General features: G+C 37.4%; 1 protein-coding gene across 4 annotated transcripts in view; it reads right to left on the bottom strand.

The window, feature by feature from the left end:
• The window catches only part of ITCH (itchy E3 ubiquitin protein ligase), a 99,946-nt gene that overhangs the window by 24,783 nt on the left and 53,660 nt on the right, over positions 1–21,503 (bottom strand). For all 4 annotated transcript variants that reach the window (XM_059892506.1, XM_010811429.4, NM_001082428.2 and 1 more), the window contains 7 exon segments: positions 20,273–20,430; positions 19,372–19,561; positions 18,127–18,222; positions 17,250–17,424; positions 12,987–13,056; positions 5,557–5,641; positions 1,863–1,991 (listed from right to left, as the gene is read on the bottom strand). In XM_059892506.1, the coding sequence (XP_059748489.1) occupies positions 1,863–1,991; positions 5,557–5,641; positions 12,987–13,056; positions 17,250–17,424; positions 18,127–18,222; positions 19,372–19,561; positions 20,273–20,430 (903 nt within the window).

The raw sequence follows: 21,503 nt of genomic DNA, 5'->3' as shown, positions 1-21,503 counted from the left end.
AACAAATAAATTTGTTTAATATACAAAATTCAATCAATCTTGCATAGGGAGGAGGGACTCCACATGACGATAGTGTAATATCCCTCCTGTATTTCGCTGGACTTAATTTGCCATTATTTTGGTAAAGATGCTTACATCTATGTTCATAAAAATATTACTCAATAATTTTCATATACGGTTTTTGGCTGATTATGGTATCATACGATGAGATACCACTTCATACTAACTAGGATGGCATTATACACACCATGTACAGATGTGAGAGTTGGACCATAAAGAAGGCTGAGCAGCAAAGAACTGATGCTTTCAAATCGTGCTGGAGAAGACTCTTGAGAGTCCCTTGAACAGCAAGGAGGTCAAACCAGTCAATCCTAAAGAAAATCAACCCTAAATATTCACTGGAAGGGCTGAAGCTGAAGTTCCAATACTTCGGCCACCTGATATAAAGAGCCGATTCACTGGAAAAGACCCTGATGCTGGGAAAGATTGAAGGCAAAGAAGGTGGGAGAGGATGAGATGGTTAGACAGCATCACAGATTCAATGGACATGGATGTGAGCAAACTCCAGGAGATGGTGAAGGACAGGGAAGCCTGTCATGCTGCAGTCTATGGGGTCGCAGAGTTGGACACGACTTAGCAACTGAACACCACCACCACACATACACACAGAGTAACAACGGTTGGCACTGATGTGGAAAACCTGGAACCCCATCTGCTCTACCAGTAAGAACCTTAGAACAGTATGCCCACTGTGGAAAAGTCTGGCAATGCCTCAAAAAACCACAGAATTATCATTTGATTCAACAATTCTGAGTATATACACAAAAGAACTGAAAGCAAGGACTTAAAGAGATATTTGTACACTCATGTTCACAGTATCATTCACAATAGCCAAAAGGTGGAAATAACTCAAATGTCCATGAGCCACGTGTATACACGAAATACAGTAATACATAAAATGGATTATTATTCAGCCTTAAAAAGGAATGACGAAGAAAGCAATGGCAACCCACTCCAGTACTCTTGCCTGGCAAATCCCATGGACAGAGGAGCCTGGTGGGCTGCAGTCCATGGGGTCGCTATGAGTCAGACACGACTGAGTGACTTCAATTTCACTTTCATGCATTGGAGAAGGCAATGGCAACCCACTCCAGTGTTCTTGCCTGGAGAATCCCAGGGACAGGGGAGCCTGGTGGGCTGCTGTCTCTGGGACTGCACAGAGTCGGACACAACTGAAGTGACTTAGCAACAGCAAAAAGGAATGAAATTCCGATAAGAGCTAAAACATGGATGAACCTTGGGAACATGATGCTAAGTGAAAGAAGCCAGTTCCAAAGGACAAATTATATGATTAGTCAAATCACAGGGACAGAAGGTAGAATGGTATTTATCAGGGACTGGGGGAGAACAAGATTGAAGACTTTACTGAGTACAGAATATCAGTACAGGATGATAAAAAAAAGTATTAGAGATGGACGGTGGTGATGGTTGCACAACAATTAGTGTACTTAATGCCACTAAGATGTACACCTAAAATGTTCAACTTTGTTATGTCTATTTGACCACACACACACAAAAAACCCAAACAAAACACATTAAACAAACATAGTTACTTTTCAAAAATGAAAAAGAAAAATAAAGGAGCCTTCAAGTTAAAAGGTGATAGAAATGAAAGAAAGCGGATATCAGAAATCAGGTATTAATTGGTGAGCAGTACTGTATTGATAATTTCTAAACACTTTCATTTAGTGCTGTGTTAACAGATAAAAGTAGTAAGAACTGCATTTTTCAGCAATTGATATCTTTACATCAAAATCTTAGGAATCAGTTTTACTTTTAATCAAAACATTTAGAAAACTTACAAGGCAGATTTTCCGGTGCGGGGATCTATATAGGTGGTTGTTCTTCTATTGTGGTCCACAAAATACGGAATTCCGTCTACCGTGAATCTCATTTCCCAGCCTTCAGGTAAGGGCTTTTCATTTAATTGACTATATAAAACAGAAAAATATATAATAAAAAATGTTTAAGAGTTCCTTGTTTGCCAAGTACAGAAACTAAACATACCCATAAATGCAGTAGGCATCTTCTAGAAAACCAGTTAGTCTAGCATTTTCCAGCGGTTTACTAAAATCCTACAGGCATGTTAAACACGTGAACAGATCTATCAACCAGTCTTCTCTCATCTACGCTGCCTGGATTATCTACCTGCCTAAACATCTCAGGGTAACCAAGCTCCACCAACTCTGCCTTACAACTTTCATGTTCATTCGTCACAGCTTTCAATCCCTAGTACCATCCTTGTTGTGGTTCTGTTGTTTAGTTGCTAAGCTGTGTCTGACTCTGCAACCCCATGGACTGTAGCACACCAGGCTTCCCTGTCTTTTACTATCTCCCAGAGTTTGCTAACTCATATCCACTGGGTTGGTGATGCTATCTAACCATCTCATCCTCTGCCGCCTTCAGTCCTTCTAATGCATATTTAGGGTTGATTTCCTTACTCTGGCTCTATTTATCTTTTAAACTTTCAAAATTGCCACTTGAAAGGTTTTCCTGCTTTGAGTCTCACTCTGGTCCTTGACTCATTTCATATTGCTGACAGAATACCAAAACAGAGATCTGAACAAATCTATTCTCTTCTAAAGTGGTATCATTATTCATCACTAACCAAATACAAGATCTAAACTCCTCCCTTTGGCCCTCACTTGGCCCCTATGCTGCACCCTCTATGCTCCATTTCAGTTTTACCTCTGCATTCTATCTCAAGTCCCTTCCATGAGCCCTGTGTAGTAGACGGCTACTCACCATTTCCCAAGACATTCTGCCAAACCTCCAAGTGAAGACTTTTCCCTTGTCCAGAATCTCTATTATTCCTGTTAAGGCAACTCAAATCTTTCTAAGGGAGTATGCCTACCCACTTACTTAATACCTGTCTTAAGATCTTGCTTAAGCTCTTTAAACTTCAACGTTTCAAGTTTTATTCATATTTTCCAATTCATTTTTGTCTATTCTCCAGTTTCAATTTTCTCATCTGGTGGGTTTGGTGAGATGATGGAACAATGGAAATGTTCAAGTTCACATCAGAAAGGAAGAAAAGGAGGGGTTGGTAGCATTTAATCTCATTGTTTTAGAGAGCACTATTGCTGACAGGGGTGTCACTTTCCACAAGTTTACTTCAGAAGAACAAAAGGCTTAGAATCACCGCCTACAACAATATTTTGTGAACCACACCAAAAAGTTAACATTTAACTGTATTCACAGAACTACATGCAAACGTCAGACAGACTATCTAAAACTTTTAAGAAGATAACACTTCTCATTTGTTGTAATCATATTTGCAAGACAGCATCAGTAATAAGTTGACTTGAAAACAAATTGGATAGAACTGGCTCATTGGTATTATTTGTAAAAATATGATTCTTATTTCCACTCTGAAACTTTAAAAGGTTCAAGGGGGAATGAAAAATGATAGCAAATTAGAGAAAGGTGATGTGGTCTAGTCTATCCTTAGTGATAGAATTTTAAAATTAAAAATGTTACCTATGAAATTCTTAATTATTACTTTTTAAGAAACTGAAAATACATATTTTTAAAGTTGAAAGTTAAGTACTGTATTTATTTAGGCTGCTCTCTGTTGCTGCACATGGGCTTTCTCTAACTGTGTTGAGCGGGAGCTATTCTCTAGTTGCGGTCTAAAGGCCTCTTGTTCTGGTGGCTTCTGTTACTGTGGAACACGGGCTCTAGGCACACAGGTTTCAATAGTTCTGGTGCACAAACTTAGCTGCTCTGCATCATGTGGGATCTTCCCAGACCAGGGACTGAACCCATGTCCCCTGGCACTGGCAGATGGATTCTATCCACTGGACCACCAGGGAAGTCCCCCAAATATTTAAAGTTAAATACTATAAATATATAAAATGTGATCTGCTGGTACCCAGAAATAGATTTTAAATTTAAAGCATACCTTTAAAATAGAGGTTCTTAAAACTCTGACCTATGTGAGACGTGAAGATTTAATCACACCCAAATAGAGATCAGACCTCTGCCCTCAGCTACTGGGAAAAGATCTCTACGCCTCTGGAATATCCTGCCTGTCAAGAGTATCTCTGAAGATACTTTGAAGCCCCTTTGAAGCTTAGGGTCTTCAAACATCAGACCGCCAATCAGGTGGTTTATAAAGGAGGCTTTGGGATATATGCCATTATTAGCTCTGACCTCTGGAATAAACTAGACACTAAAAAGTATTAGCCCATCTTTGGGGAAGAGCTGGAAACTGAAGGTTAGCTTTGCAGGCAGTACATGATGGAGCCCCAATAAAATACTCTGGTACTAGAAAGGTGAGATTCCCTGGTTGGTAATATTCAACACATACTATATTCCACATCAATTCTGGGTATCTGGAACCCTTCTCAGGCTCTGCCCTAAACATCTCTTCCTTCTATTGTTCTAATTTATATCCTTTACCAGTAACAAATGTGGCTGTGAGTATAAAAGGTTTCAATGAGTTCAAGTCTCTCTAGTGAGGTATTAAACCTGAAAGTCGTTGGGGAGATGCCCTAAATTTGTAGTCAGTCTCAAGTGAAAGTACCCCTGGAGACCTCCCCGCTTGTTGCTAATATCTTGCGTGCTAAGTCACTTCGGTCATGTCCAACTGCTTGTGACCCCACAGACTGCAGCCCACCAGGGTCCTCCAGGCAAGAATACTAGAGTGGGTTGCAGTGCCCTCCTCCAGAGGGTATTCCTGACCCAGGGATAGAGCCAGTGTTTCTTACGTCTCCTATATTTTAGGCAGATTCTTTACCACTAGTACCACCTGGGAAGCCCCACCAGTTGGTGTGCCTATATAAATATTTCTTTTAAAAACGTAAGATTTTAAAGCAGCATAAAATGATATAAAATCTTATGTTTCTATGTATAAGACAAATTTCTGTTGTTCAAGTCACTCCATATGTAGTACTGTTAAAGCTGCTCTAGCAAACTAATACAGTATCCCAACGTCACAAAGACAATTCTACATACATAGTAAATATTAAAAAGACAAGCTTGTAATAATGTATCCCTTTAGTGACACATTAACCAGCAAGTTCTTGTAATGATGTATGTAAACAATATTTTGAAATATCTGCAACAACTGCAGAATGGTATGTAAAAATATCTGGGATTTCTACTGGTGGCAAAGTCCTAGGATTGTTAATTCTACTATAGATGTGACCTACAATCATAATGGAAAGAACACTCAGTTTCAGGTAAAGGTTTGGACCTTGGTCCTGCACACACGAACATGTCTTTCCCCCCTCTAAGTCATAGACACCCTGAATTCTACTGAGAGATCTCAGCTTGCAAAACCCTGCTTTAGAATTAGTAAGCTGGTCTTATAACAAACAGGTAATTTTGGGGGGGGGATGTAACAGTATATTTTTTTCTCTTTCTAAAATATGTGGGTGATTAAGACCTTTGGGGAAAGAATATGTAAGTCTGATCTTTTTCATAAATGAGTTGGAAATATGGTATAATCTTTAAGAGGTTATCTGTATACTAATAACTACGAGTTCTTACCCTTGATTTCTGGGGTCTTCCCATTGTGTAATACGAGTGTTGTGGTTGACAAAATATACTCTACCATTGCTGTCCGTTCTCTTCTCTTTAAAACAGAAAGAAAAAAAAAAAGGCAAAGTGTTATCGAGTTGGCATAGTCTTCTTCCTCAAATTAAGATGAGCTGATTTTGCTATTTTTCACTGCACTGTTGATTTTGTGGTTTTTAAATCATAACTTTAAAAGCTTTAATTTATTCTTTCGCTACTAAATCTACATACTTACTCAAGTTATACAAATGTCGTTATATCCTAGAAACTAAACACATATAATTCACAATATCCTGCCCACAGAATCTTTCTGTTCAACCTAATCAACAGCAAGAATAATTAACTGTTTTAAATTTGCATACATGACCTTATATTAACCTTAACAGTCCCACAGAGTAGGTAGTTTTAATTTATCTTAAAGATAAGGATTTTCAGATAGGCTAAATGATCTGCCCCTAATCTCAGAATTAAGTAGTAGCTAGACTCTAGCTGATGCAGGATGGAAACTGACATCTCCATTCAGAGATTTTTTTTTTCATATTGTACCATCTCACTTCTGAAAATATAATGGGGGTATGTAACTTAACTGCTTCTTTGTTATGTGCTGAGTCACTGAGTTGTGTCTGACTTTTTGTGACCCCATGGACTATAGCCCGCCAAGCTCCTCTGTCCATAGCATTCTCCAGGCAAAAATACTTAAGAGGGTAGCTATTCCCTTCTCCTGACCCAGGGATCAAACCTGGGTCTTCTGCATTGCGGGTGAATTCTTTACCATCTGAGTCACCAGGGAAACCTGTTTCTTTGCTATACGCTAGGTATTACTTAACTAGAGAAGACACTATTTCAAAATACATCCTGTTTCTTAAAACAACCAGTTTCCTATCCTAAATATCTACAGTAACGTTTTACAACAGAGTTGGGCAGCAGGGCTCAACTCTTTAATTTACTGTATCTGTATCTGAAGCAGTGTGTTTCCCCACCTTCATCTTGTTTTAGGATTCCCCTAGTTCTCTTATACCCATTCTACACAATTGTTCTGCTTCTCTGAGTTTTCTCACTAAGTTTAGAAGATGCGTAGATGTAATTTTCTTTTAATAACCAAGTAGCTTTGAAATTTTAATATTAACATTAGTTCTGCTGTTTTGAATTACTGTTTTCTCTGCTCCATTACAAATTAATTATTAAAAGATAGGTCTCTTCCAGTGTCTAAATCTTTTAAATTTGGCCAAGATGTCTCAAAATGAACACTTAAGTAATCAATATTATAAAATGGATTCCCACTTTTTAAAAAGCATGGTTACCTTAAAATTAGACATTAAAAAAAAAATTAAGCTTAACTCCATGGTGAGAAAACCAATTTTTATTCCTATGGTTTGAAAGTTCATGTCTATTTGCCAAACAACACTTAAGTAAAACTTCTGGACTTTTCTTTAAGCAAGATATTGCAGAATGAGTCTTAGGCTAAATTATATAGCCTTGTCAAGGTAGTGTTTGGTAACTTTGAACTTCTCTCCAGCACTGAATCCATGATCTCAAGAAGCAGTGATGATACTGGGGTAGGGGGTGGAAGGTGGGGGTAAGGCTGGTGCTGGGAAAGAAGGGATATATTGGTGAGTATCATGAATCTGCTCCTGACAGCTCTGCTACTTTCTCTACCAGCTAGCCTAAAACGGAAACAAAACTTCTGGAATATATAAAATATAAGAAATGGACTCTGCATCTTGTGACACAGCTTAAATACAGAAAATGGACTCTGCATCTTGTGAAACACCCTAGATAGTAACAATGGCTTTGCTGGTCATGACACCTAGAGTGTGGAAACATGTAACCAACTTTAAGAACTGTCTCTGAGGCAAAAAGAAGCATCCACAGTACTATAGCTAGCTACATAATAAATAAAAAAGTAAGTCAATGTTCCAGATAGTTTAAATTTAAATCTTTAAATACACTTACAGAATTTATAAATTTCTTATACACCAACAATCTTAAGTAACTTTTGTAATCTAAAATTAACATCATAAGTGCCTAGCTGAGTATATATTTATCTATTAACTGCCATATAAGTTCAGATTTCAGGGCCAGAGATTCTCTCAAAAACCTAACATGAACAGAGTCACTGCCTGGGTTCTCCTAGGGGTCTGAGGTCTGAGAACCCTGGTGAGTTACTAACCTCAGCTAAGGACACCCTCATCTTACCCATAGTCATTGTTTATTGAATGGTGGCATGAAGCTAGGGATGGCATGGAGATTTCCCATTTTTTTCTTTTCAGATAAACAGATTTAAGGCTTTGGAGTAGTTTTGTCTTATTCCAAAACTTTTTTTGGGCGTGCTTTGGTTTTTATCATTTTTAAATGTCTTATCCAAACAATTTCTCTTTTCAATGAAAAATTTGAATAATACTTTTTTGACATTTTAAATATTTAGTTTGTGCACTTAGATTACACCTCACACATTTGTAGTTCTGTGACTTTACTAGGTAGGCTTTCTAAATAAAAGCTTAAAAACATTTCAAAACAAAAACAAAACTCCATCAAAAGCTAACGAGGTAAGATAAAGTGGATAGAAAACTTAAAAGAATAAGGAAACCATACAAATCACTAGTCAAGTGGTTTTTAAAGTAGTGTATTCCTAACGTAGTTATTCTTCTGTTGTTATAAAACTATAGGTCTTTGATGTTGGTCTTTTAGTTAGCAATAAACTTAAACTTAGCTTAAATAGACTGTACAGTTGTATAAAGTCATAAAAAGTATTGTATGAACAAGAGTGAGGTTTTAAACTCCTATAATGGTAGTTGAATAGTCACTGTATTTTCTTGTGAACCATGTTTAATGGTTGTACCTCAAATCAGAAAACAAAATGAAGTGCTTAGGTAGGTTAACAAAATGGTTTTACCCAGGGAAAAAAAAAGAAAACTTATTTCTATGTTTGTTCTAAGTATATAGTGCTGATACCAGCATTTCTTGGAATAGGCTGTAAAGACCAAAACTTCAAAGATGGGACCTCAAACTTGCAAACTGAAGGCTCATGTGCTTAATGAGATGTGCTGTGATTACAGAGCTGATTTCTTACTTTGTTGAAAAATCACATGGTAAACAATTCTGAAATGACTGAACACCAAACCTGAATACACATCAAACCATTTCCTGACCTGATGAATAAGGCACTGAACAACAGAAGATTCCTGATGTTCTATGTATTCTTTCATAGGAACTCTGAAAATGAGAAGACAGCTTTGTACTTGATGGGTAAACCAGCTATAAAAAGCCCTATTAGACTATATTGTTGAACCAAAAGCATTCTTTGTTCTCCAGCCTCTATAGTTTCCATGTGTTATAAATTCTTCACTGTCAGCTTCTAAGATAGTAATGTCTAGTCCAAGCGTACAAAAGTCTAAAAGGGTGAGGAAGTGGGATTTAAAAATACATGGCATCACAAAAATAATGCTGACAATTTCAGAACATCAACATAGGCTATAAACTGGGATTTTATTTCCTGGATCAATGATGAGGGTCTATCAGGTGCTTCTCATTTAATATCAGAGCCATCCCTGGTTCCACAAATAAAGCATATGCCCCAAAAGCAGAGTTCAGTTCACAAATAAAGCAGTGCTCAGTCTAAATAAAAGGACGATCATGAACTCATTTAAGAAGGGGGAGGGGCTGCACCTCAACTTCAGGAGCATGAAACCTAACAATAAGCAGAACGTAAAATAACCAAGGAAAAATTCTGATAACATACATAAGGAGGGATTGGGTCTCTAGAGGCAGTATTTTAGGGAGGTGTTGCTGGCTAAAATAAAAATGAGAAAGATCCTGATGATATAATGATAAACACTGAAACAAGGACTAGCTCTGCAGGAAAGGCTTTTCAAATAAAGGCAACACAGACTGCAATTCATGCTTCTATGAACATGAAACAATTTTTCTTAACAGCTACCCTAGAGAAGGTACAAACTAGTTTGTGTTTCTAACAAAAGCCAATCAGGTCAAGGTTTTTCTGCAATACAATCAAGAGGATTAATATACAACCTACAGATGTTTCAGTCCAACAGCTTCTCTTCTGTAACATGAATGTAAAACAACTCCTGAAATAAAGCTGAGAAGACCATTCATGTCAGGGAATGCAACCAAACAGCTCTAGTTCGGTATGTCTAAGAACATTTTTTTCTAAAGTACTTCATAACAATCATACACTGTCCATTATAAGGTCCCACAGAGCCAAAAGACCCCTTACACCAAACTATCAGACACTGGTGAATAAAGACCTTCACCACTTTCATATGCCTTCCTTTTGTTTTATAAGCTAGTAACAATAATAGTTATAACTATGAACTATTGCATTTTTTATCTCTGATTCACAGGAATGTTAAGGATAAATTACTTAAAGGGCAATTGTTGTTCAGCTGCTCAGTCGTGTCTGACTCTCTGCAACCGCATGGACTGCAGCATGCCAGGCTTCCCTGTCCTTTACTATCTCCCTGAGTCTGCCCAAACTTGTTCATTGACTCAATGATGACATCCAGTCATCTCATCCTCTATTGCCTTCCTTCTCCTCCTACCCTCAATCTTTCTCAGCATCAGGGTCTTTTCCAATGAGTCAGCTCTTCACAACAGGTGGCCAAAGTACTGGAGCTTCAGCTTCAGCAAAGTCCTTCCAACAAATATTCAGAGTTGATATCCTTTAGGACTGGTTTGATCTCCTTGCTGTCCAAGGGACTCTCAAGAGTCTTCTCCAGCACCAATTTGAAAGCATCAATTCCTTGGCACTCAGCCTTCTTTATGGTCCAACACTCACATCCATACATGACTACTGGAAAAACCATTGCTTTGACTACATGGACCTTTGTCAGCAAAATGACGTCTCTGCTTTTTAATAGGCAGTCTAGGTTGGTCATAGCTTTTCTTCCAAGGAGCAAATGTCTTTTAATTTCATGGCTGCAGTCACCATCTGTAGTGATTTTGGAAACCAAGAAAATAAAGTCTGTCACTGTTTCCATTTTTTCCCATCTACTTGCCATGAAGTGATGGGACCAGATGCCATGATCTTAGTTTTCTGAATGCTGAGTTTAAAACCAGCTTTTTCACTCACTCTTTCACTTTCAAGAGGCTCTTCAATTCCTCTCCCTTTCTGCCATTAGGGTAGTGTCATCTGTATATCTGAGGTTATTGGTACTTCTCCTGGCAATCTTGATTCTAGCTTGAGCTTCATCCAGCCTGTTCACATGATGTACTCTGAATATAAGTTAAATAAGCAGGGTGACAATATACAGTCTTTACAGATTCCTTTCCCAATTTTCAACCAGTTTGTTGTTTTCATGTCCAGTTCTAATTATTGCTTCTTGACCTGCATACAGGTTTCTCAGGAGGCAGGTGAGGTGGTCTGATATTCCTATCTCTTGAAGAATTTTCCACAGTTTGTTGTGATCCACACAGTCAAAGGCTTTATTTAGTGTAGTCAGTGAAGCAGAAGTAAATGCTTTTCTGGAATTTCTTGCTTTTTCTATGATCCAATGGATGTTGGCAATTTGATCTCTGGTTTATCTGCCTTTTCTAAATCCAGCTTGTACATCTCGAAGTTCTTGGTTCACATGATGTTGAAGGCTAGCTTGAAGGATTTTGAACATGACCTTCTTACACACAAAATGAATGCAATGGTGTGGTACTTTGAACATTCTTTGGCATTGCCCTTCATTGACCTTTTCCAGTGCAGTGGTCCAAATTTGCTGATATAGTGAGTGCAGCACTTTAACAGCACCATCTTTTAGGATTTGAAATAGCTCAGCTAGAATTCCATCACGTCCACTAGCTTTGTTGGTAGTAATGCCTCCTAAGGCCCACTTGACTTCACAGTCTAGGATGTCCAGCTTTAGGTGTATGGTCACACCATCATGGTTATCTGGGTCATTAAGACCTTTTTTGCACAGTTCTTCTGTGTATTCTGTGGTAAGTGAAAGTCGCTCAGTCCGACTCTTTGCGACCCCATGGACTATACAGTTCCATAGAATTCTCTAGGCCAGAATACTGGAGTGGGTAGCCTTTCCCTCCTCCAGGGGATCTTCCCAACCCAGGGATTGAACCCAGGTCTCCCGTATTGCAGGTGGACTCTTTATCAGCTGAGCCGTAACTCAAAGGCAGGCTTAAACAGCCAATTTCATTTATTGCCCAGATTCATGTGACCTTGACATCAATTTTTTCCCCTCCATTCCTAAAACAATGCTAGAGCAATCTATCAAACTGGTGTTTCCCAACAAGACTACCTAGAATTATTACTTTCTGAAATATCTGCAGCTCTTGAAGATAGAACTTCAACTGGTTCCATAAATGGTTCTACTCTGCTGTTTTCCACTTTCTATTGATATATAGTCTTTCTCTTCCATGCAGAACTGTTTCTATATTGTCATGTTTATTCTAGAAATGTACTATAGCTCTATGACTTATATAACACATATGATATAATCTGGTAGGGCAGGCTCATCTTAAAGTCTAATAACAAAGGTTTAATAACTAAGGTACTTGATAACAGAGCTTACTCAGGTACTCCACGGTGCAGGACACAGTCAGTACCCTACCACATTCCCCCTTCCACTGTTCTTTCAGATAACATTGACTCTATCAACCTCTGAACTGTGTTTTAAAAGCACAAATATGATCAAAATCATCTTTAAAGCTTTCTATTTTGAAATAAGTATTATAGTATGAAGCAAAAAGTGTTCAAGAATCTCACATACCCGTCAATCAGTTTACCCCAATGATGACATCTTATGTCATCAATGATAGCAGAGTATCAAAATCAGGAAACTGACACTGATACATTACTGTTGACTATAAACTTAACTCAGTCTTTATTAATTTTTAAAGTTTGAATTCATTTCTGTAATATATAGTTCTATACACTTTTATTCCATGTACAGATCTGTATGATCACCACCATAGTCAAGGGACAGAACTATTCCACCACTATGTAAGAACCACTCATGTTAACTCCTGTATTTGGAACCACCTACCAGTCAGTGGCTATCTCCTGGCAACTACTAATCTATTTCTCATCTCTATAGTTTTGTCATTTTAAGAATGTTATGTAAGTTGAATCATATTTAGAACATAATCTTTTGAAATGAATTTTTTTCACTAAGCATAATGCTCTAGAGGTCCATCCAGATTTTCCTAGGTATCATAATCCAGTCCTTCTTATGCTGAGTGGGCAAAATACTTTTAAATTTTATAAGAGTAACTTAGAACATTTGGGGAATTTAATGCCTATTTGGCACTCCAAATTAAACAAAGACACCCAAAAAGCTTCTCAGATATCCACTCAAGCAAGAGCAAGGTTTATCATCCATTCATAAATACGTAATTGTTAAAATGACTGAATTTAATTAAAAAAAAAAATCCATGTGACTTACCCCAACCAGGCGGCAGGGGACCCAGGGGATCAAATTCTTTATTTTGTGATGTAGCAAACAAATCTTGATTCTAAAAAGAACCATCCCCAAAATGGTTAAATAACTAACAGATAATTGGAAAGCAAGCTTATGAATTCTGATAAGCCTTTCCCTGGCCATGTGCAACATAACATACTCTTAAACAGTCCACATCTTAGAGAAGTATGAATGAAAGTCAAGAACGAAAGTCAATGCATTCTCATGAAAAAAAAAAAAAAATAATCTGTCAATATTTGAACCTATCTGATATTTAAGTATTACAAGTAATTTTACACCCAAATTGACCACTGTTCCCCTTAGCTTTAAATCAGTAAATTAGAGAAATATATAGACCTTACAAAAGTCACTTAAGAATAATAGTACTCAGTCATCAGCTGGCTGAGAAAAATCTTATATTTCTAACCCCAAAATCGTGAGAAGAGAGTTGGAGGAATATGAAGAATAGGCTATCAGATGAGCAAAAGGAAAGAATTTCAGTTTGGAAGGCATTGATAAGCCTAGAACTGTAGAGAAGATTTCAAAAATTCATTTGAAATTATCACACTGGTGGAGAGAGAGGTCTGGCTAGATAAAAGGAAAATAGGAGTCAACCACTGGAAAAAGAGAAGCAAAAGTCATACTGAGTGTGTAGGATGAAGGGTTAATGAGTGTGCTTCAGTTTAAATATGTAATAAAGTGGGGGATACTTTGTGGTCTCTCAGTAAGATGCGGTTAAACCCTTTCTTCTGTTAAGGCAAATAAATAATAGACTAATTGCTTTAAAAATTATGGGGAAAAATACATAAGTAAAATAAGATAGTATACCCCATGTACCCAGCAACAAGATTCAACAGTAACCAAAACTGCTAACATTTATTTTTCTTTCATATTCTTTGCTGCATCATTTCACTATTTTAGTATGCCTAAAATTTGTGAACATTTTCTTATACAATCACAGTATCATTATTACACCTACCAAAGAATCTATGTTAATTTTATCATCTAATACACACTCTGTAATTAAATGCCTCTGGCTACTTACTGGATTGAATCAGAATCCAAAATCATCATATTGCATATTGGTCTAGTCTCTTAAGTCTAAATTTATGGCAGTTTCCTCTACTGTTGGTCTTTTTCGCTCCATATCATTGATTTATTATGGAAACTGAGTTAACTGACTAAAAAGTTTTAAAAGCATATGAGAGATACTCTATTTCTCATAAAAGCCCACAGAAGATAGACTGGTCAAGGACTGGCCCTGCTCCTGACAGACAACAGTAACTAAAAAATAGGGAATAGGGAAGCCAAGGAGAAACACTATACAAGGTTTGAACCTTGTTAACAGTTTGGAGCAGTTTAGCATATGACAAACTGCTCTGATAATTTTTCTAAGACCTAAGCCTATCGCACTGACTTTCCCTGGACAGATAAGCTAAGAACAGGCACAATGAAGCCATGGGCCAGAGCCATTATACAATGACCCATCATCAACCATATCCATTCTGAGCTTAAAAATACTGAGTTTATGAGCATCTGCTGCCCTATAACCAGGGTCAGAACAAAGGCCACTTCACCTACCAAATAAACAGATTTTCTTAACAACACCTCACCACTTTTTAAGTAGCTAGCATTAAGAATGTTAAATTCAGTTCATAACTAAAACAGGCTGTTTAAGTTCTTTGTAATTTAGAACCACTCTATAACAAGAGTGAAGAGGAGGAATGTAGACAGGAGAAAAGAAAAAATGGTTCAGGAATAAAAGCTGCAATTCAAGAAAAGTTTGTTAGAGTATCAAATCGGTTAAGTTACAACGAAGCAATACACAATGTGGGTGCTTTAGGAATTTTCTAACTGTCTTTAAAAAGAGGATTTTAAAAGATCATATACTAGACACAAAAGGCCAACAGGCACATGAAAAATGCTCAACACCACTAATCAAAACCACAATGAGAGATAACCTCACACCCATCAGAATGCTTATTATCACAAATGTCACAAATAACAAATGTGGCAAGGATGTACAGAAAAAGGGAATCCTGTATATTACTGGCAGAAATGTAAACTGATGCAGCTACTTTGAAATACAGTATGGAGATTCCTCAGAAGATAAAAATAGGAAGTTCTCTGGTGGTTCAATGGTTAAGATTTCATGCTTCCACTGCAGAGGGCCTGGGTTCAATCCTTGACTGGGGAACTAAGTGCATGGCACGGCCAAAAAAACCCTAAAAACAACAAAAAGACTAAAAGAGACCTACCATATGATAGAACAACTCAACTCATGGATATACATATATATATCTGAATTTAAAAAAATATATGCACCCCATGTTCACAGTAACATTATTTATAATAGCCAAGAAAGATATAGAAGCAATATTAAGTGTTTCATCAACAGATGAATAACTGAAGACTATATAGCACATATATACAATGGAATACTATTCGGCCCCCCACAAAAAATGGCATTTTTCCATCTGCAACAAAGTGGATGAACCTGGAGGGTATGATGTTTAGTGAAGTAAGTCAGAGAAAGACAAATACTGTATGTTATCACCTCTATATATGGAATCTAAAACTACAAAAACTAAAACAAATGAATAATCAAAATAGAAACAGATTCATAGGGAGAACAAGCTAATGGTTACCAGTGGGAAGAGGGAAGCAGGACACTGGTGGATTAAAAGGTAAAAAACTACTACATATAAAATAAATAAGCTTCAAGAATATATTATATAGCACAGGAAATAGAGCCAATACAGTAATTTTAAATGTTACATAATCTATACAAATTTGAATAACTATGTTGTGTACCTGAAACTAATAAAATGTTGTAAACCAACCATACTTCAATAAAAATAAAAGATCATGTATTCTAAAATGCACATCTGCATTTGTGGATAGAAATGCAGGGAGAGAAAAGAGAAAAGATTTTAAAAAAAGATGAACACTGACATTTCTATGCATTTAATATGTACCCCCAAAATTTGGAACTTTATCTTACAGAATCCTCAAAAACAAAAAAACCTGAGGTAATTTTATCTATGGATCTACTGTATAGATAAAGTAAATGAGTCTTGATGAGGTTAAGGAACTTACTCAAAATCAAACAGAGAAAGTAACTGTGGAACCAGGATTCGAACCCAGATGTGTCTGACTCCAAAGCCCATGCTCTTTCTCATGCGGAAACTAGCTTTAAAGAAGGCAAGCCAGCTAGACATTCAAACCTAAAAGAAATTTGGCCAAGTATACCGAAGATGATTATAATTTAGAAAGAAAGGAAGATGTAAAACATGGAAAAAAAAGAAAACTGTAACAGACGAGACAAAAATTAATTTCACTTCTAAAACCACCAGGAAGGGAAAACATTGACAACTGTCTACAGAAGTTGGCAGGAAAAACTGTTACATGAAAGAAAGTTATCTTAGTCATTATCAGGTGGTAAAGCGAAAGCTGCTCAGCAAGGTGCAAATTTATCTACATTGGTGAGTGGTAACTATTATGATGACAAAGTCCAAGAAACAGAAATATGGAGAAAAGGCAAAATGGTAATGCCTAATGAAAACAAGAATTTATTTTGATAGATTCTAACAGAGATGATACTGATGGCAGTAGAAGGGGAGAGGGGGAATGGAGAGGGTCAGCTTCTCTTGAACTCTTGGTGAGTTGGTTTATGTAAATTTAAGAGATTTCCAGAAAGGAGACATTTTGATACCAAAGATAATAGGCTTCCAAGTCATAATATATTTAACATAATTTTATAAGGAATCAAACTTCTTTAATCTTCTCAAGCACTAAATAATGTATTGTATAAATTTTACCTTTACATGTTACAAAATGATTCAATTCTATCATGAGTTTCACTTGAGTCAGGTGCTGTTAGACCCAAACAGTCTAATGTTCTGCTAAGCTAGGCAGTATTCAATTCAGAACTGTTTGAATTCTTTTTACACTGCTTGGATTTATTTTTTATTATTCCTTTGTAAACAAATTTTAAGTTGTCGGAAAACTTCTTTTCTGCCAGTAACAAAGCAAAGGAAGTTGAATTTTAGGAAATTTTAAAAAGAAAAGAATAAATCACCTACATAGTCTGTGGGAAACAAGGTCAAAAAATAATAATATCATCAATAGCAACAACTGGGTTGCCATCCTATTTGTACTTTCTTTTTAGTGCTTTACATTTTATATGTAAGAAAAGGTTAAAACTCCACCCTCATTAAGGTTATAAAGCCAAGTACATATGCTCACCCCATAAATGAACCTCTGGTTAAACTGCTGCATAGCTCCCTGAAGTTGACTACGCTGGAGCTGCCATTGTTCATAGTTCCGGACTGATTCCAGTGTTGGCCTCTGCCACGTTGTTGTTCTTGTGAAATGGTCAACATAATAAATACGTCCCATGTTGTCAACCCGCCGCTCCCAGCTATATCAGGATAAAAACAACTGAATTCAACAAATATTTATGAAACAGTTAAGAATTAAGTGGGACTTCATTTTAGCCCTGGTACAGATCTGGTAAGATTTTACCTTGCACAACTACTTTTCAATTACCTGAAGTCTTTTATATGTATGTACTTTACAGTTTTTAAAAACTTATTTATTTATTATTTTTTGGTTGCACTAGATCTTTGTTGCTGTGTAGGTTTTCTCTAGGTGCAGAGTGGGGGCTACTCTCCAATTGCAATGCATGGGCTTCTCCTGTTGTGGAACACGGGCTCTAGAGCGCACGAGCTCAGCAGAGCTCAGGAGTTGCAACATGTAGGCTCAGTAGCTACGGCTTGTAGGGTTCTACAGCACGGGCTCGGTAGTTGTAGCACATGAGCTTAACTGCTCCAAAGCATGTGGAATCTTCCTGGGCCACGGATTGAACCCATATACCCAATGTTTGTGACGCTATAGACCATAGCCTGCCAGTTCCTCTGTCCAGGGGATTCTTCAGGCAAGAATACTAGAGTGGGTTGCCATGCCCTTCTCTAGGGGATCTCCCTGACCTGGGGCTCGAACCCATGTCTCTTATGTCTCCTGCACTGGCAGGTGGGTTCTTTACCACTAGCGCCACCTGGGAAGCCCCATAGATGTAGTCTATAGTTCTGAATACTTTTTTTTTTCCAATTCAGACACTTACCCAGGAGGTAGAGGTTCTGGTCTATCCCACGTTGTTCTTTTTTCAATATGATCTACATAGTAAACTCGCCCATGCTGGTCCACTCTCTGCTCCCAACTTAAACACAAAATTTAAAAAGGCTGGTAAGCTACATGTATGAGTTGCCTGGTTGTTTAATCCCAGAGTTGAGACAAATGACCATTTCAGTACATAAAGCAGATACCAAAAGAATTTAGGAATAAAGTCAAGAAATGTTATCCTGAGGGTAACAGAGGATGAGATTTCTCTTGCTTAAGTGTCTGCTCGAGGAGATGTCTTCTATTTCTAAAGAGGCTGAGGCAATGCACTGAGGTGACAAAATCTGTTTCAATCTGATCAGAGTATACACAGAACTTGAGTGGAAAAGAAAACTGTAATTATTGTTACAAAATCTGAAGAAAGACTGAGAGCTGTTAAATGAAGGGCAAAGGACAGCTTGGGTTCTAGAAAAGTTGAAATCAAAGAATAAGACTATCAGATGTGCTCCTGCAGGCTTAAGGACAAAGGCAACCTGGGTATTCTAGTTTCCTTGGTAGGTTTATCCAAAGTAAAAAAGACAGGAATAAACCAATAGAGTTTAGAAAAACCAATTACTTCTAAGAGAACTGACCCAGATTCTCTTCACTAATCCCCGACACAAAGAATTTTCTAATCTGGCTTTCAAAAATGAAAATGGCCTAACTACCCACATAAATAATATAGTCTCTTCTAGCAATTAAAATCCTCATCATGAGTTTCTTAATTTATCACCTAGTTAATTTTGATTAGCATTCTGAACTGCCACAATGTATCTGTGTATAACTATTCAGTATTATTAATTTTAAAAATAAGTAGAGATGTACATGAGATTGAGTTGCAATTTTTCAGTTTCCTAAATTCAACTCTGCCATGATTTTACAATGGCAAAGAAATAAAATATAAGTGATATTTTCCCTTCAAAGAAAAGGCAACCTGAATTAGGCAACTATTTTATTACTTGGCCTTGGTAAGTTCCTAAGGCTCAGTCCTTCTTTAAAAAAATTTTTTTTTGCTTCCAGTTGGCTTTAAAATGAGGGAGTAATTTCAGATATGGCAAGCTATTTTGTTCAGTTTGACTCTAGACTTCCCAACACACATGCATAACCACAGTGATATTTTTTTTAAAAGAATCGAATTCAGTACTATTTTCTTTATTAGTAAGTCTATGCAGAAGCCTAACGAAAACGTTAACCAAAAACAATTACTCACCCAGGTGGGAGGGGAGCTTGAGGTATAGGATTTAATGGTCTAGGGCCTGCACCTCCAGATATAGTAAGAGGAATTATTAATCCAGATGTTGCTCCTTCAGATGTACTTGAATTTGTATTTGTTGGTGGCAGAGAGCCTGTACTAGAGCCATCACTTTCAGAAGTGGTAGATGGTGAGCCATTGACAGATGCTGTAAGATTTGAGGAAAACAGAAAAACAATTTTTAGAAATTTAAAATCAGGATAGAATTTTAAATAAAAAGGTAGACAATAGATGTTTCTATTTCTAACATCTAATTATAGATGTTTCTATTTTTACTACATGAAATGTTGACTTGCATGATTTTTGCTTTAAAAATCCAAGTATCATTTACCATTGTTAGGTTATTTGCCAATTACTGATTGTCTTTTTTAAAAGCATATAATAAGAATAAGCAAACAGATCCTTGACTCTATGAAATGCTTATGTCAACACAGGTACACACACACAGAGAAAGGTACAATCTTATCTGTACTGCCTATACTTTTTATAACACACGTGTGATTTCTGCCCCCCTCCTGCTTTTAGGCACACTTAGAATCTCAGTTTCCTAAACCCAGGCCACAACGGTGAAAGCCCCGAATCCTAACTACTAGGCCACCAGGGAACTCACAGCACACACGTGATTTTCATTCTTAGCAGAGCATCTGCCTCAACCCTGGTGGAAAAGCTTAGGGAACAGGCCATATCTTAATTAACTATAGAAAGACTATTCTTGGCCAAAAACTTAAATGTAAAAATTCAGCTTGAAAATCAACCTACCAGTGTCTCTTAACACTTATCTGAGGATCAATTCCCAAATAGAATTTTATAATAAACAGTACTGAGATCTATATCCCTAGTGTATGGCTGGAATACACACCTGGTCTACGTGGGGTAGGTGGAGGTGGTCGTGAAGGTCTTGGAGGCCTAGAAGGTTTAAAACCGCCATTTGAGAGTGATGGAGAATTATTCCCATTGATCCTCCTATTTTCACCAGACCCTGCATCCTCAGGGTCATCTGATCCACTTGCGTTCGCTCTGGGTAAAAAGGCAGGGAAGGGAATAAGAATGTTCTTTAAAATTAACAGAAAACCAACAGGAGGACCACAACTTTTAGGAGCTTGAGAAAAGCTTCCTAATTTCTGGCCAGCCCTACCAAATGCATAAACAGCTCTTATGGCAGACGTACATACAGCTTCTCAGAGCACATCTAGAAAGAGAGTGAGGAGTTACCCAAGGGTACAGAGATAGTTAGGAGACTATTCCGATCCCAAAGAAAGGCAATGCCAAAGAATGCTCAAACTACCACACAATTGCACTCATCTCACACGCTAGTAAAGTAATGCTCAAAATTCTCCAAGCCAGGCTTCAGCAATACGTGAACCCTGAACTTCCTGATGTTTAAGCTGGTTTTAAAAAGGCAGAGGAATCAGAGATCAAATTGCCAACATCCGCTGGATCATGGAAAAACCAAGAGAGTTCCAGAAAAACATCTATTTCTGCTTTATTGACTATGCCAAAGCCTCTGACTGTGTGGATCACAATAAACTGTGGAAAATTCTGAAAGAGATGGGAATACCAGACCACCTGACCTGCCTCTTGAGAAATCTGTATGCAGGTCAGGAAGCAACAGTTAGAACTGGACATGGAACAACAGACTGGTTCCAAATAGGAAAGGGAGTACGTCAAGGCTGTATATTATCACCCTGTTTATTTAACTTATATGTAGAGTACATCATGAGAAACGCTGGACTGGAAGAACCACAAGCTGGAATCAAGACTGCCGGGAGAAATATCAATAACCTCAGATATGCAGATGATACCACCCTTAAGGCAGAAAGTGAAGAGGAATTAAAAAGCCTCTTGATGAAAGTGAAAGTGGAGAGTGAAAAAGTTGGCTTAAAGCTCAACATTCAGAAAACGAAGATCGTGGCATCTGGTCCCATCACTTCATGGGAAATAGATGGGGAAACAGTGGAAACAGTGTCAGACCTTATTTTTTGGGGCTCCAAAATCACTGCAGATGGTGACTGCAGCCATGAAATTAAAAGACGCTTACTCCTTGGAAGGAAAGTTATGACCAACCTAGATAGCATATTCAAAAGCAGAGA

The sequence above is a fragment of the Bos taurus genome, chromosome 13, assembly GCF_002263795.3.
Source record: "Bos taurus isolate L1 Dominette 01449 registration number 42190680 breed Hereford chromosome 13, ARS-UCD2.0, whole genome shotgun sequence".
Taxonomy (NCBI): Eukaryota; Metazoa; Chordata; class Mammalia; order Artiodactyla; family Bovidae; genus Bos; species Bos taurus.
The sequence above is the reverse complement of the archived record's forward strand: the minus strand, read 5'-3'. Positions and strand labels throughout refer to the sequence as shown.